Source organism: Nipponia nippon, unplaced genomic scaffold, assembly GCF_047370975.1.
Source record: "Nipponia nippon isolate SJK-2023a ecotype South Korea unplaced genomic scaffold, ASM4737097v1 scaffold_6, whole genome shotgun sequence".
Classification (NCBI taxonomy): domain Eukaryota; kingdom Metazoa; phylum Chordata; class Aves; order Pelecaniformes; family Threskiornithidae; genus Nipponia; species Nipponia nippon.
In genome coordinates this window covers 83,004,037-83,020,302 of record NW_028262380.1, presented here as the reverse complement: position 1 = coordinate 83,020,302, position 16,266 = coordinate 83,004,037, and the positions used below count along the sequence as shown (strand labels likewise).

The 16,266-nt window shown below is 50.0% G+C and overlaps 1 protein-coding gene across 2 annotated transcripts; it reads right to left on the bottom strand.

The window, feature by feature from the left end:
• Positions 1–6,542: 6,542 nt before the first annotated feature.
• Positions 6,543–14,552, bottom strand: AREG (amphiregulin). 2 transcript variants are annotated; one of them, XM_087737925.1, is made up of 6 exons: positions 14,417–14,552; positions 14,060–14,242; positions 11,260–11,443; positions 10,651–10,809; positions 8,776–8,878; positions 6,543–7,803 (listed from the first exon to the last, which is right to left on the bottom strand). In XM_087737925.1, exons 1-5 carry the CDS (start codon positions 14,457–14,459, stop codon positions 8,791–8,793), a joined length of 657 nt encoding a protein of 218 aa, XP_087594051.1. In that variant the 5' UTR covers positions 14,460–14,552; the 3' UTR covers positions 6,543–7,803; positions 8,776–8,790. The 2 variants fall into 2 exon arrangements, with proteins under 2 accessions (XP_087594051.1, XP_087594052.1); XM_087737926.1 differs by lacking the exon at positions 8,776–8,878.
• Positions 14,553–16,266: the final 1,714 nt, after the last annotated feature.

Here is a 16,266-nt window from a genome sequence, read left to right as displayed (position 1 = left end):
CTGGATCCAATCTCCCGGCAGACCAGCTGGCTGCTTTCCAAAGAGCTCCCTCCAGACTGGCTTGCAGCTGAGCCGAGACCGGGGACAGCTGTGACGGAATTTGAGCAAGGGGACGAAAGGCCTTTGGCCTTCATCAAAGGTGGGAACGCTCGATGAAGATAATGCTTGTTATGCATTCGCTCCTCCCAAGAAAACACGAGCTGCCTTGTTTTGCTGGGAGTTTACCATGCTGTGGAGCATCTCCCCAGCACCAGCGAGACCGTGGATGTTGAATCACAGTGTTGAACCGTAGCGCAATCGCTTGGGATGTGTGAGTGGGATTCGTTTAGACGCTCTTGTGCAACATCGGTGTGAGACGGTAAAGCGCGGAGTTATTTCAGTGGCAACACTCATCCCACTCCCACTCGGGATTCAGCGTGTAACAGCTTTATGTGACACGCTCTGCAGCAGAGCGTGGACGTGAACGCATCCTGGAGATGCAATAGCTGAACGGTGAGCGTAGCTTAAGTACGCTCCAGAACCAGGTAAAACCAGAAACAGGGTTTTAACAGAGAGAAAGATGCAAATTCAAACCACGTGTTTAAACTATATTCCAGATGCACCAAGAAGGCCTCAGTTACCTACCGTCTTCTGAACGAAAGCAGCTATTAGCACAAGCCAAGATAATCTCGACAAAGAGAATTATGAAATGCTTTAATCATGTCTTAAAGCAGAATTTTTCAGACCCCAGCAAAAGGATGGGATCTTCTCCACACTGCTGTTTCCCTCGAGCTCCCGCTAAATCACTGACGAAACTCAGGCTGATGCTACTGCGACCGAGATTACGCAGCGCTGACGGCTAACGTGCTCCCTGCCCTCACCGTTCACCACTCCTTCCCAACTTTTCTTGCGATATTTTTGCTAACAGACACACGCCGTTGAGTCTTGCGCTGCTTGCTCATTAGCATTGCAGTAAATGATTTCTTATGTAAATCGTGCCAGCCCACAGCAAAACCAGTTCAATTCCAGTCTGCACTGCTGGGATGGACACAGCACAGAGGAGAAGAATTGCTAATGATCCTGTCTTTTTCCTTTTCTTAAAAAATAGAAAACCGAATTACCCTCGCATGCGCAGAGAGGCTACTCCAAATACAAAATTCCCCTGGCTACCTATTCGCAAGTGCCGTCACCAAGCTTGTATGTACAACAGCAGTTTCTGTGCACCTCATCAGAGGTTTGAAACTGGTGAGCGTTTTTGTCTGTGGACCTCATGTCTTCTTTCAAATCTTGACTTTATCTTTTAAAGGCACGGCTATGTAGCTAATGGCAACATATCTTTTCTACGTGGTGTCTCATAAACTTTAAGACTGTAAATGTGACTGAGAAAAATAAGTACGTAGCCATGCTAAGGGGATCTCAAAGGCCTGGAAACGGTTTCTGTTTTTATCCACGTCACAGCGCGCATCGCTGTGTCAGTATCCCATCGAGCCTGCAGACGGGGAAGGGGTGCTTGCTGCTGAGCCTTACAAAAGGCACCGAAACGCTGGCACTGTGGTACGCACTTTACTACACCTTTCCTTAATACCTGCAGCGGTACGAGATATTGGTTAATTTAGCACTTCAAGAGCTCCTTCACAGGTGGTAACAGAGCTCATGGGAATTATCCTAGGTAAGTCTTGAAAACTGAAAGGGAAGTTACTGTTTTTCCATGGCAGGGGTATTTGTTGGGGAGTCACAATGTAAAATCCTGTACTTATTCTGGCCCCTTTTGCTCTACTGTGCTACTCTATCCCTCCACCTCACTCCCCCTTCCAGCTGCAATCCCAGCTGCTACTGCCTGTTTCAGGCAATATGCCGGCACTTGCACAGAACATCTAAACAGGATTAAGACACACAGCTACTGTTCGTGTTCTTGAAAAGCTTCCATCAGAAACGAGAGGGACTAAGACCCGAGAGGACGTTTGTTGCCCTAAGCCCTGGTTTGGTTTTGTTCCATTCTGCTCCACCCAGGAGGTGTCTGCCTTTCATCCCCGACAGTAATCATCTCTGGGCATAAGACAGGAAAGCACCTCTTAACTGGAAGGAGCCAGATCCACAGGAGGCAGATAGGGTACGAAAGTGCTGCAGAGAGATATCAGCGGGAGCCACGCTAACTCTGGGCCTATGGAAATTACATTTGAAAGACTCATTTGCAACTCCTTCTGCCTGCATCTTCTGTGTGCGCCTTTAATCATTTCTGAACATAAATCACACTGCTTAGAAAGGTGAGGGCAAAGGATGCAAGAGGAAGGGAAGCCTTGTGGGTAAAACCTGGGACAGCTACCAGGTTCAGCTCTTGTTCGACCACCACCAATTCACCTTATCATCCCGGCAGTGAAATAAGGAGCGGAGTGCAGGTCTGACAGCACATCATACGGCCTGGATAGTTTCTGAGCTGCTCAGACCCTACACCGACGGGAGCTGCGGACGCTCTACTAGAGACATTTTTACACTCATTGCTTTAGACACCTACAAGTCATTTCTGTTTCCACTGTTTTTTAACTAGCTACCTGCAGGGCTAAAGAGATTTCCTTTCCTAAGCAAAAAAGGACATAACCGATGCTAAAACACATACTTTCTTATCTTCTGGAAAACTAGCACGTTCCAAGCACCACCCGTCAACTAATTCTGTCTGTAAGTGACTGCTGTCTGATACCCAAGTACAAACTCATTGCCAGCTGCGTAAGGAAAATCACACTCAAAGGAGGAAGCTATTTGCCAAGGTCTGGACCAAAGCGTCAGTAGGCGAGAATCCAAAGGCAGCGAGAAGTAATGCTGGTGTTATCTGGCTTAGCGTGCGTGGCGTCGGAATGAGGGTATGGCATCTAGGTTAAGACATATTCGAAATGCTGGATTAGACTCTCAGGCTGTTTACCTTTGCTTTTTGTCCCCGAACGCAAAGAGAACAGGCTGCATTATTCCAGTCAAAAAACGCTGAGCTGAAAAGTGGTTTTTTTTCTGAATTATATGCAAAAAAGATACGTCTTTGTGGCACAGAAAGCGCACGAACGGAAATCTGTTTTTTCTCAAGAAAAACCGCTACTCTCCTTACTAAGAAAATGTATTTTGAAAGCATTTCTTTACCTTGGACTTAAGATGTCCCACCTCACAGGTCTCCTTTGGTTGAAAAAGGCACAAATCCTGCTTCCTTGGCTTTGGGCCTAGACCCACAGCAAGAAAACAATAGCTGTTTCCCTCTGACACTCGCAGGCGCAGCTATCTCAACAAACTCACGAGTCATAGGCAAAGCCAGACCTGCAGCGCATGAGGATTACTCGCTCAGGGAAGGTGTAACCAGCAGAGGAACGATAGGTATGTACAGCTTTCTTCACAAAATGAGAAGCAATCATGGTTTGCTCATTAAAGGCTGTCTGACCCTTCTGTCCACTGATCCATCTCATGTGAACAGACTCCAACACTGACAACCGGCCCTTGCTCCTCCAGCACGCTCACTCACTGCATTCAGCTGTCACCGAGAACACCAAGCCATCGCTTCCTTTAATAGGAAGATCACGCCTCAAGCGCCAAGCGATGGCAGGATCGTTCACCGAAGCGAGACAAACCGTTAGCGCATCGAGAAAACCTCTTCAAAAAGAAGTTTGTCCCTTTTGTCCCAGTGAACAACCCTGCTTTCAGATATGTGCGCTCGGGTAGTTTACTCAAGTATTTGTGGCGCTAACAGGCTAGGTAAGTATATTGATACAAAAAACGCTCAAAGTTATTTTAAGAGCTCAAAACTTTATACCAGTTACTGGAAACGGGATGGAACAACTCAAAGGTGGATTTAGGCACACCACTGCACAACATCTACTGGCGGCCACTGCCAGTACAAACGCCTTCATAGATGTCCGTGTATATCTGGATTTACCGGGGAAAAGAAAACATCTTAAACTCGTACCTTTTCATTGCCGCAGAGTAGAACCGGCCTTCCTCTAATATCCAGCAGGCCAAGACTTAAAGTAACATGTGCTACTGCTCTGAGGGAAAAGCAGCATACTGGGAAGGAGGGACGCGAAGCCCAGAAGCAGACAGGAAGCTACTCTGGTCACAGACAACTGCAAACCACTCAAAAGCTCCATAAATACACAATAAAGAAAACCGCTGTGAGAAGCTATCTTTTTTTCCTACAAAATGCAATAATCATGGAGAACAAAAGATTTGGGAAAAAGGAAGGAATTGTGCTAGCAGACACGACCCTCACGTTACCAGAATTCCTGGATAACGATCTGGATATCGAAAATACCTTGCAAAATCAGCCATGCGTGCAGATAATTGTGCAAGAACATCAGGCTGCTCTTCCAGGTCTCAGCTGAGGCAGCTACCAGCGACAAGGACACAGGAGCTCTCCTGTCTAAGTGGCATCACCACTGAAAGGTCAAGAAAAATCTGGAGGCATAACTTACAAATAAAGATGTGGGACCATAAACCCAGGCACGCTTAGTGGAACTATAGGCAACTCCATGGCGAGGGGAGCAGGTTAAAAGCCAGATGATGTATATATCCTGAAAAGCAGACCTGGCTGTGTAGGATCAACAATAAAAATTATCTTTGGCCTTGCCCTGCAGCAGATCAGATTTGCCTGTCACACAAGCGTAGCACCCTTGGACAGCAAGAGACTTCCAGACATACAGTTCCACCTGTCAGTTGTGGTTTTTGTTTTTTAAGCAACCAACCCACTGGACGCTGTAGGTCTTGACGGTGCTTACGTATCAAATTTACACAAGGAAGCTGGTAGCTAGCTGTTATTAGTCAGGGCCATAGCTCAAGTAGAAAAAAACATTACTGCTTGCTAGCAAGCACTATAGAAATGCTGGATGTGACCGCACAGCAAAAGTCGTCTCTACAAGGGAGTTGCTGGCTGCCCTACCTCTCAGAAAACCCGACTGTAACCTAAATCCTTTGAAAGGAACGAGTCTTCCATGAAGCCTGCCCTCCCCTGCTTCCAAACTTTCCGCTAAGGAGACTCAGCAACAGTTTTCCTTCCAGAATATTGATACGAGTTCAAGACCGAGCCAGGGCAATGCCAGCTGACACACAAACTTTCAAGAGTCCACCATCCCAGAAACAGCTCAGCGGTGCCTCTCCAGTTCCTAACTGCCTATTTTTGGAAAATAAACTCCAGTCCCCTCAGCAATCAGAGTATAAAAAATACATAACAGATGGAATCTACAAGCTACGCTAGCAGCTTCGCTCCTGTTCTGCTTTCAAGCTGGGAAGGGAAGAGGAAGAACAGCTCAGTTTTCCACGCTACCATTGGTTTAGCCTATCAGTTAGAAAACCTGATATCTACTCCCAAAAGAAGACTAGAGATGGAAGAGTTTCTGGGAGAAGAGTCTCATAGCTTTCAAATAGGAGTTGTAATCCATTCCCAGGCTCACTAGGCTATGGCTCGGTTACCACCGAGATTGAGCTTGTTTACTCCAAAGCAAAAAGCTTGGCATGACTTACAGAAACACCTTCTCTTGCCAGAGCCCTAATAGCAAATGTCTGTGGAAAAGCCGCTTGGAGAAGTGCTGTTTACTTTGCTAACGAAGCAAGTTCCCTGGAATGAAGTCTTGCAATCTTCCCAAGAGATGTTGCAATACATTTACCTGTACCTCAGCTACACACCATACAGGCTGCTCTCAGTGTCTGAGAACTACTTGGCTAAGTCGGGAAGCCAAGGCAAAAGCATCTCAGCTACTCGGGACAGGACTACGCTCTACTCCCACACCAGGTACGCAACTTGGGTCCTAACTGAAACCGGCCGTTCTTTTTTTCTTTTGTCTCTGCTTCAAACTAAACGGCAGCCAGCAGCACCTCCGGAAGATGCTTTTGAAAAAAAAGCCTGGAAACAAAGGTCTTGATCATCTTCTTTGTAACTGTGGCTTTACAGCCAAACCCATCCACTTCACGCTAATTTTTTTAGGCAACTGAGAGCTTAGACCCCAGCTCACTGCTGGAAGTGCTTAGAGGGAACACCAGCATACAGTTGGACTCATCACCACCCGGAGAAGACAAGAAATTCAAGGCAGGCAGCGGAAGCCAAGGCTCCCTTTCTGTTTAGGGAGTGACCAGCCTGAGACTAGTCTGCTTTTCCTCCTTTATTTAAGACCAAGTTTCAAGCCGCTGTCCAAATTCTCTCTGAACACACAGAGATGAAAGGCTCTCCCCTCTCTCCTATGCCCAGCTCTCGAGTCCAGTGCAAAGGGCTACTCATCTGCTCTAACTTCAGCTTGAGATTTTGCTTCCAACAAGGTGGCTCACTTAGCCCCTCCCTACCCCAGTAACTAAGGGATTCCTCTGTAGTTGAATTAAATGGACTTCCTACTGAAAGAGGTACTTGCATTTGCACATTTTGTTTACAAACAAGTTGCACTCTTGTGAAAGCACCGAGCTCCTACTTCACACATGGCTGTAGTTCTCCACAGCCCTGCTTTGTGCTCTTAAATGTTGCGATTCCTGCTTTGAGCAGAAACCAAGCTCTAATTTCAAGTGTTTACATGTACTCCCAAGAGCAAAAAAAAAAAAAATCTTACCATGAGTAGGTTATGTAAAAAGTTTAATTATGAAATAAATAAGTTTGTTATGGAAACATTAAATATTAAATACAGTAATAAATATTTACACATTTACAGATATGACTTGACAATTAATGGTGTTTCTCTGCTACCAGAAGAATTCTGCTCTGTTTATACAGAACACATTCACTCTTCCAAGAAGAAACTGAACTCAAATAATACTCCGTGCTCAGGACTGCATGGACAGTTCAAGAAACCAAGGACACAGGGGTCAGAAAACTTTGAGGTAAGTTGAGTTCTTCACACCAGAAGGCAGAGCACAAGAGACAACTGCTTGCAGAGTGTCAGTGCATGAATCGAATTCTTCCAAGGAACAGGTTCTCTGTCAAGTTCAAGTGACGGGATTTCATGTGAAGCATTTTATACTTGACATGCTGCTTTAAGCAGCCTCGAGTATCTGGGTAACCGAAGTAGCTTTGCGTTCATAACAGATGGGTCCCGGCTCATCAGCTCGTTTGAGCATGGATCTTGTCCTTCAGACACAGAGCTTCTGATCTTGCATTTACTGTCTCAGCATCCTGAGGAGATTAATTTTAACTCGGGCTAGCACACACGCAAATGGATAGCTCCACTCACACAACGAGCCCTACTGAATTCAGAGGGATTACTTTCCACGCATACAGTAACAGAACCCAGGTGTGGCTGACAAAGATCTGTCACCAACGCCCTGCAAGTCACAACTAGAGATGAAGTTCTTTGAAGCTGATATCAACAGGGAGCACAGTGACAGCAGAATTAGGTTTTGCATCCACTGAGGTCTAGGGAGAGAAGCCATCCAGAGCTCTTCCCTTTTTAACTTTGGAAGAGGGAAAGGAATTTTCTTCCCTCCATCCATTCCCGAAAGCCACAACAAGCTCTCTCCCTTAGGGTTAGAGCTGCCAAAGGAGACTTGCTAACAGAAGAAAGTCCATCCACACAACAGCAGAGACTGGAGCTCCCGCACCGACACAGCGGGCTCGGTAGCAGTAGTCTCTAGCAGGTCTTGATAGCAGGCCCTCTACCCATAGCGGCAGCTCCTTTCACATCGTTGTGCCAAGATGTAGCGGTAACTGTCCTCCCCAGCAAGCGATTCAGCAGCAAGTGGCATGTTGACATCTCCTTGCAGCAGCCTCTGTCTTGATGAATCAGGGCTTAGTGGCAGCAGCTCCAGCCCACAGTGTCCAGGTGGATGTGTCAGGTAGCCAGAGGTAACCCGCAGCTTGGCAGTGGCCACATCAGAATTGTTCTGTAAGGGGCAGACCAGGCACGTTAATCACCACCCAAGACACGAGCACTCTGTGCTAGAACTGTGTCAAGCCTGCATCCGAGACAGGCAGGTTAAGTATGTGCACACACCTGAGGACACTCTGCTAGATACTCCTCAGCCTCAAGTAAGCTTTGAGCAAAACACTGCAATTGTCACTGGACAAAGCTTGGGCAAGGTCTGCAGCTGACATGTGGCAAAGCAAAACTTGTGAGTTCTGCCAGAACTTCTCAGGACTATCCTTTACAGTCTCCTCCTTGGGCTTGCAGTATAACTCATGTTCAATAAGGGCCCTTGAGTCTGCTGTGAGGTATGCTTTTGCTCCAAAGAGACCAACTTGCTGGCTCATTAAAATCCACTGGATTTCTCCCAGGAGTGATTCACCTAGGCCAGGGAGCTTTAGCACTCAGCTGCTAAGACAGCACGAAACTTGACTGGGAGGCTATCTGTGGCGCTCACAGAATTGGCAGCTTGGTCTTGGTCTACAGCCTCTAAGCACCAGAAACCTCCCGAAGCCTTGCAGAGCAGGCATGAAAACGCTCAGTACTTATCTTACGAGGGGTGACGATCAACTTGGCTGCTGCAGCATCTCCCATGATGGGAGTCTAGCGTGGCTTCTTGCACTAAACCTGCCTCTGCCCAGATATTAGGGTTGGTTTCTTTTTTTTTTTCCCTCCTTTGTAAGTCCACTTATCACAGCACATCGTCCTACCCTCCCTGGTCCTTTAAGACGGCAGCCAGAAAGCTAACAGTGCTGTTAAGGTACTCGCATAACTCGGGTGGTTTCAGGAAACCAGAGAACAGAGCCAGTCGCTCACATGTAACCTACGTGTTTCAAGGCACTTCTTGTGTTAGAAGGAAACACTAGCTTCGCAAAGCACGCGTGCAATTCTCATATGGTATCTCCAGCCTGCAAGGACCGGAAGGCTGACCTTTCCAAGTCAGCTTTCATACCTGCTTTCTCCTCATTTACACACCAACATGGCCATTTCTGTTTTCTTGTCGAAGTTTTTTCCTTTCTTCTTTCTCTTCGTACTGAGGACACTTTTTCCTGACCCTGTGGAATTACGGCATGTTAGAGGTCATTTTGAACCCTGATGTACATCCTGTTGTTACCGGCCCCCACAACTTCTGCAGCATTGAGACTCCTGTCCTTTGAATCCTCAAGCAACTCCTCAGTGCCAGGAAGTTTCAGCAAGACAGCTTTTAGGCCTTCGGCATCAAGCAGTATCTGACCACAACACCAAGAAGCCCCTGAGCTAGGCACTGCCGGTTCTGCCTCACAGCACCAGGGCTTCCTGGCTTAAGCCCAAAGAGGTAGCAAGATGAAGAAGGGTTATTGCGAGAACTGAGCAAAGCACCAGGAGACTTTCCTGGGGGACAGATTTCCCGGTGGCTTTAGCGAACAGCTGCAGAGACCAGGCTGCCTTCCTCCTCCCCACAGCAGAGCCCTGGGGACTTCAAATGCTTCAAGTCCCCTCGATGTGTCCCTTGAACACATGTTAAGCAAGCTGCGTATTCATTTTCTCCCAATTTCTCCAGTCTTTTCTAGTAACTGTTCCTAACAGGCCATCTAGCGTCTCTGGATGAAGGCACAGATTAATGAATGTCAGGCTTCCAGCCTGTGAGGGTTCAGAGCGTGAAACAAACACAATCCTATTCCACGGCTCGCTCCGGGAACTAACAACGATCATTTGCTCTTACAGCACTGCAGAACTGGTTCTCTCTCCTAGCAGCGAGGAATGAGGCAGTGCTCAGAGAACAAGTGTTCATCCCAGCATTCCTCAAGTTCAGATCTAAATATGAAGCAACTGTGACACGACAAATGCACACCTTGTTTCCTGAACTGCAGGAAAGGATACGGCATGTACCCAATTCAGTTCATGTACTTCTTCAAGATCTAAAATTAGACTGAACTTTTGAGTTTCACCTACAATATCCCAAGCCCTACTGTGGTAGAGCTGCAGCGTCAGAACTGGGGGACTGCTCCAATACTCGGGGAACACTGGAGTCAGGCTCCCCATGACGACTACCTAACCTCAGCACAAACTCCTGGCGAACACACTGGCAAGACGCAAAGGCACAGGCAGGCATAAGCTGCTGCGTGCTGCTTGTTAGCAGGTGCAAAGAAGAGTTTGATAGAAGGCCTGAACCATGCACCCAGAAAAGCTTTTTTAATTTACGCACAATAGGACCCCAGGTTCTGACTACCCACCGCACTGAACTGTCAGCAGTTGGTTAGGCTGGAAGGGTCGTTCCCTCCATCTCAACAGAAAGCAGTACGATATTTGGGACTGACAGCGCTTGTTCCCCCATTTGCTTTCCCCTCAGTGTAAGCGTTTTAGTCCAGCAACCTCCATTAATAAACGGACAGCTGGAGCACCGTGTCCTTCCCTCCAGCTGTGTACCCAATTGCTGGACAGTAGCCATGCACGAGGCTGTTACCCTACCACTTGCAGGCTTCTCCACGAGGATTAGGGAAGGCACTGCTGTGTCAGCATTAATGCTCCTCCACCTCCTGCTGATGTTCTGCAGAACTGTAACTATCCTGGTTGTAGCAAGAGCAGAAAGGCTCTCGTTTTAAAATATAAGGGTCACGGGCTGCCCACAGCCAATAGCCAGAGAGGGTAAGTGAACACTTAAGTCACTTACAAACTTCTCAGACCTTGCTTCTGCCCTCAAGACATATCCAAGCTGGGATAAGAACACAGCCCCTTCTGGATGTCTTCCAAACAGGTAATTCTGATGAGGCATGCACGTCTCAGGGCTATGGGACACAAGCCACGCACACGCTTAAGCTAGACAGACACCAAAGAGTACAATACTTACTGCACTATCACAATGATAAGTACAGTAATGAAGCTGATGCTTGAGAGCAGGACAGCTACCACTACCAACACAGTCTTCGAGTAGTCTGCCACATCATTCTTCCTTTGAGTCTTCATGAACTGTTCACCACAGCGCTCCCCAAAAAAATCCTGATGACACCTGCAAGTAAACATTAACACAAGTTCTTATCAGCTCCGGTGCTGTCTGGAGCCAAGGACACCCACGCACATTCAAACCTGACTTAGACATCTTCAGAGTTTCCCATGAATCTCAAGATGCTCCCTTTAGAGCGTGTTCATGAAATGCAGTCACTGCTCTAGCACAAGGTTTGTCAGCATTTCAACAAGTCGAGATTAGTTTGGGCGTGATGTTCCAGGAAGACACGCCTATTCATTCTTTTGGTTTGAGTTTATGACCAACTGATGAGTTCAGTGGCTTGTTATGCATCTCAGATTCCATCATCACTTAATTTACATGGCAGAAAGATTCTCAGTCAAAATACCGCAGGAGATGGGCCTAGGCCAAGTTGACACCGAGTTTTCCTCTGAGCCCTCGTACGCCACCGGCTCACGCCAATCACGCCTAACTCACAAGGTACAAGTGACTTACTTGCAGGTCACCATCTGGAGATGTTCTAGGTATATGCATTCACCATGGATGCAAAAGTTTTTGTATTCCATTTCACAGGGAGTCCCTTTCTTTTTGTTTTTCCCTTTGTTTTTCTTCCTTTTTGATTTGCCGGCATTCTTCTCACCCCCCCTCTTTGTTGGCTTGGGTTTCACCACAGGTTCAACTGAAAAAAGCACAAGATGACTCAGTCCAGCAACGCTAAAAAGCCCGATTCTGTGAAAACTGAATTGCAGAATTCAGCGAGGGGTAGGGGGACGGTCAGTGCAGGAGAAGCTGTGACCAGGAAGCACAGGGTGCCAGCAAGCATGCAGCTGGGCATTTCACACCCAACACAAAGCTTCGAAGCTCATTAAGCGCAACTCTGCCACCATGAAGTCCTGCGCAACGCAGATCGAAAGCGGTACGAGCAGAGGAGCTCAGAGGGCCACCAGAGATGAAGAGCAAAGCTGAAGGACTGCAGCATTTCACAGCATAAGATATTCGAGTGAAACCATAAGGGTCCAAGCAACGACCTGTAAAGAACACGGAGCTCACACTGAGCCAAGCCATCCACTAGTTTTATATCGACTCAGATACAAGGCTAACAGCCTCCATCGCTCTAAAGTCTCCATTTGCATCGGTGATGGAAGGCATAGTAACTCACTAGGTAGTCCTGGGCACTTGCAGAGGCAAGACAGCCTGCTGTCCCAGTCAGCATACTTGTTTCTCCCAAATAACCTGCAGTGCTGTCTTCAGCAGAAGACAGTTCGTTTCCAGTTCTCCTACTCTGAGGGAGATGCCGAGTGCACCGAAGGAGTGAAAGCAGGATAGTCCACAAGAGTCGGGTTATTTGTTCTGCCGCTTACTGTTGCCCCTCATTATCTCAATTAAGACAAACCTCTAGAAGAGTGTGGTTTAAAATCCTGTTGACTTGGTAGCCTTTGGATTTAAGCAAGGGCAATAGTCTTCCTTTCGCTGTGGAGAACAAGCTAGAGCCAGTCCCTGACTAAGGGTCATCAGCTCCGTAGCTGCTCCATGCAGCAGTCAAAGCTCGACAGCATTGTTTTAGTGCAAGTTGGCAGAACGCTGGTTCTCCGAAGAAACCATGCCTTTAACGCTAGCCATAAAGCGGGTCTTCTCAGCGCAACACTGCGCTATTCAGGAGTAACAGTTAACCAGGTGAGTTTGAACAGGTCTCAAGAACAGTAGAGCTATCTACAATACTCTTCCATTTCTCTATAGCGCTCTGCAGAGCTAATGGAAAGAGTTTTTGGAGCATTCATATTTTACCCAAAGCGCTATGCACACAGGCAATCACCACAATAGGACGCAACTTGATCCAACTACTTCACAACCCTGTATTTCTAGTGACGAGAAGAGAGCCTGCACAAAGAAACAAGGTGTAGCTCACTGTTGTCTAGACAGTTGTTCATTTTAACTTCTAGAGCAACAAGCCTGGCTTGAAGTTACTTAAAAGCAAAAACGCCTTCAGCAACCAGAAGTCCGATTCAAATGGTACAAGCTATATTAATATGTAAACGAGGAACACTGCTCCTGCAGCAAGGTTTCCTGTCCCTAGAAGTGTGAGCTTACTGCTGGCAGCTGAGGCCCCTGTTCTGTCCAGTTCGACTTGATATTTAGGTTCACACTTTGATAATTGAGGCTGTTTCCATTCTTCCCTCTTCAAGGCTCAGCTTGTCGGTTTGATCTCTGTGTCCCTGTCTGCAAGCTGCACAGCCAGGAAAGCCACCCGCAGTTGAATCATCACAGCTTGAAGGCTGCACAGATAAACCTCATGCCAAGTAGAAGAGCTGGTCTACAAACCAACCACCTTTGGTAACAATTCTGGTTCCTGTGCAGTTATACAACACTTAAGTCACCGAGCCAGTAGTTCTACAAGCCAAACTGCTCAATAACTCTGACATTCCTGTTTCCCCAGGAGGTCTTCAACTCATGAAAAACTTCAGCAAGGGTCCACAAATTCCCCACCAGACGGAGCATGGGGAGCATGGTCCCCCTTCACCCAAGAGGCCCTTTAGTCTTACTCAAGTCTCGGGGTGTTTCCACAGGTAAAATAGCAGCCAGATCCACCCTAGAGGGCAACAGCACCAGCCTACTAACATCTCCTCAGGTACAAGCTAGGGACCTACGAGTGATTTGTATTACAGTCGCACTTAAGCCAGAACCAACAAAATCCTCCCATCCCCACAGGCAGGTGGGCTATTGAGATCAGCTTACAAGTGAATAAATTACAATCAACTCGCACAATAGCTATTGTCCGTGAAGTATTGGCTGAAAGATGCTTCACAAATTTTCCTGCAGCCACTTAAGGAGTTTAAGCGTTTGCTTTTCCACAAAGTTTTAGTCAACTCCAACCCAAATAAGCCATCGTGAGAAAACACCCAGGAAACCCTTGGAGCAAGAAAGGCAACCAGATGCAACACCCACCTTTGGGGCCAAACAGCACCCATAAGCCCCACTGTGGTAAGTAGGTGGTAGCTGCGCCATCACAGTCTTCTCCTCAGGTTTATCAAACGAGAGCAGTAGAGCAGGCAATCAGCTAACCTGCAGCTTCCACACGCCCTAGTTGCACTCGTGCTAAGTTTTCAACCCTGACAGCCTATATTAATGCAGCACGTTGCAAGCAGAAGCACACTTTTGAGCCGTACTCTACAAGCCAAGCGCAGGCAAGTCAGAAAGAAGTCGGTGCTCACAGCTGGAGAGCCCTCAGGCCAGGCACCACGGAGCTGACGAGATCACCTCACACCTGGCCCCGTCCCCCAGCGGCCTGCCCACTCACCTCGGATCAAGTCGTCCACGATGTACTGGTGTACGGGCAACGCCTCCTCGTACTCCTCATCCTCCTCGTAGTCGGGACCCGAGGCGGCCTCGCCCTCGCGGGCCTCGGGCTCCCGCTGGCCGGGGCCTCCCTGCCGCTCCAGCTCCGTGGCGTTGGGCGAGGACCCGGCGACGGGCCGACAGGCTGTGAGGAAAAATGGCGCCGTGGGCAGGGGGACAAACCAACCGGCGCCGCGCGAGACATCCCCCCCCCCCCCCCCCTCCTTCCAGCCAACGGCCCCAACCGCCGCCCCGCGGGGGTCTCCTCAGCCGCGCCGCCCGCCCCGCTGCGCTCCCCTCCCGCCGGCCCCGCACGCACCTGCCAGCAGGGCCAGCGCGGCGACCAACGCCAAAGCGCGCATTGGCGGTCCCGGGGCGGGCGGCGGCGGCGACAGAGCGAGCGGCGGGAGCGTCAGCGGGCGGCGGCGGTGCGCGGCGCTCCATGAGGAGCCGCCCGCCGCCGCCGCCCGCTTTATAGGCGGCCGCCGCTCGCGCGCCCGGACGTGGCGTGGCGTCAGCGGGGCGGGGCGCGGCGGCAGGTGAGGGCGGGGCGGAGGGGCGCGGCGCAGGCGCAGCTGCCGCCCTCCCGCCGCGGCGCGGGGGGCTGGCGAGCGCCGGCGCGGCGAGGGGTGGCCGCGGGCAGCCCCGTACGCAGCCGTTTATTGCAGGGCCGCGCCTGCCCGGCCTCTCCGCTCTTTGCTCTGCCCCCCCCCCCGTCTGCCTCCGCTCCGGGGAGAGGGAGCGGGTGAGATAGGGCAGAAATATTTTTCAGCAATAAACCCGGTGATGGCCCTGAGCCTCCCTCCGCCTGCCTCTGCCGGAGCCGGCGCATGAGTAACGACTGAGTAACAGCGGAGAGGAGGGTGGGCAGGCGTCCAGGCAGCCGCAAATCTGCTCCTCGGGGGCACTTTGGCTCCTAATTGCCACGGTAGCCCTTAGCGGAGGGCGCCTTACCGCGGGCGCCTCGCCGGAGCGCTGGCGTGAGAAAGCATGAAGCAGACCTACTTTAGGGGACAAAAACTAGGGCAGCGGGTTGTAACGGGCTGTGCGGGGCGGGAGCCCGGCAAAGCCCAGCGGGGGGCAAGGAGGACGAAGGGATCGAGCCCCTCCGCCCCGGTCCCGCAAAGGCGCTGCGCGGCACGGCGGGGCGGGAGGGCAGCGGGCGGCAATGCCGCCGAGCGCTGGGAAAGGAGGATGCGGGCGACCTTCTGACTGAGGGGCTGGAAGGCTACTCACAGCTCAGGAACGAGACGGAGCCTTTGCTCGAGGTGGCTGGGATCCAAGTCGCTCGGTCATTAAACCTTCTCCCCTCTTCCACCCGTGCCGAAGGAGGACACGCGGCTCCTGGTGCCGTCTGCGCCGGGTCACGCCAATGCCGAGGAGCGATGCACAAGAGCTCTGAAAATGAAGTTGCCAAATCGGTTGCTCGGACGTTAACCTGGGACAGACGGCCCTGGCAAACCTCCCTCAGCCTCTTTGTGCATCGTGCAATTAAAACTGATTTTCATTTGCTGACGGCTTTACTGTTGGGTTTTTTTTATCGTTCCGTTTCCCCTCGTTTCCCATGCCTTTTCTCGCAGCGTCTACAGCAGAGAAAAGGCAAATCCTGCTGGGCCGCGGCAGGCCCGGGACAGAGTGCTCGGCCCAGCTGCGGCACCGGCGGGCAGTCGCTGAGCAGCTCCCGGGCTGCACCTCGGTCATCGTTTGGGGGCAGCCGGGGGCCCGATGGGGCCCCTCCTTTCCCCCTCGGACCGGAGTTCCCTTCCCACAAGACCCCCCTAAGTCCCAGGGCCTGGCGTTAGCAGAGACCGAGTGCCTGTGAGTGGAGTTTCTCCAAAGGCAGAGACTTCGGAGTTTGGGGTCTCTTCTGTCAAAACGTGGGGTAGGTTGTGTGAGAACGGCCGAAGGGAGATTTGTAAACTGGGAATTTTCCTTCCCCCCCCAGCCCGCCGCGCTCACGGCCTGCTCCCTCAGCGAGGCACCGCGGCTTCCCTGCTCAATTTTCTTCTTTGCAGGCAATAAAATGAAGCATTTCTCCCATTTTCTTATCAGAGATTCACGGGCAACATTTTCAATTAATTTTTTTAAGTTCAGTCGGAGGAATACACTGAGCACTGAAAACTTCAGCCCCGTGCGCTACGCTTGGCGAACTGCTAAGCACCTGAAAGG

Excerpts from the sequence above, each read along its gene's own strand:
- AREG (XM_087737925.1), bottom strand. The coding sequence starts at position 14,459 with ATGCGCGCTTTGGCGTTGGTCGCCGCGCTGGCCCTGCTGGCAG. Across the intron at positions 14,243-14,416 it reads CGCGCTGGCCCTGCTGGCAG|CCTGTCGGCCCGTCGCCGGG; the intron begins GTGCGTGCGGGG and ends TTTTCCTCACAG. Across the intron at positions 11,444-14,059 it reads CGTGGACGACTTGATCCGAG|TTGAACCTGTGGTGAAACCC; the intron begins GTGAGTGGGCAG and ends TGCTTTTTTCAG.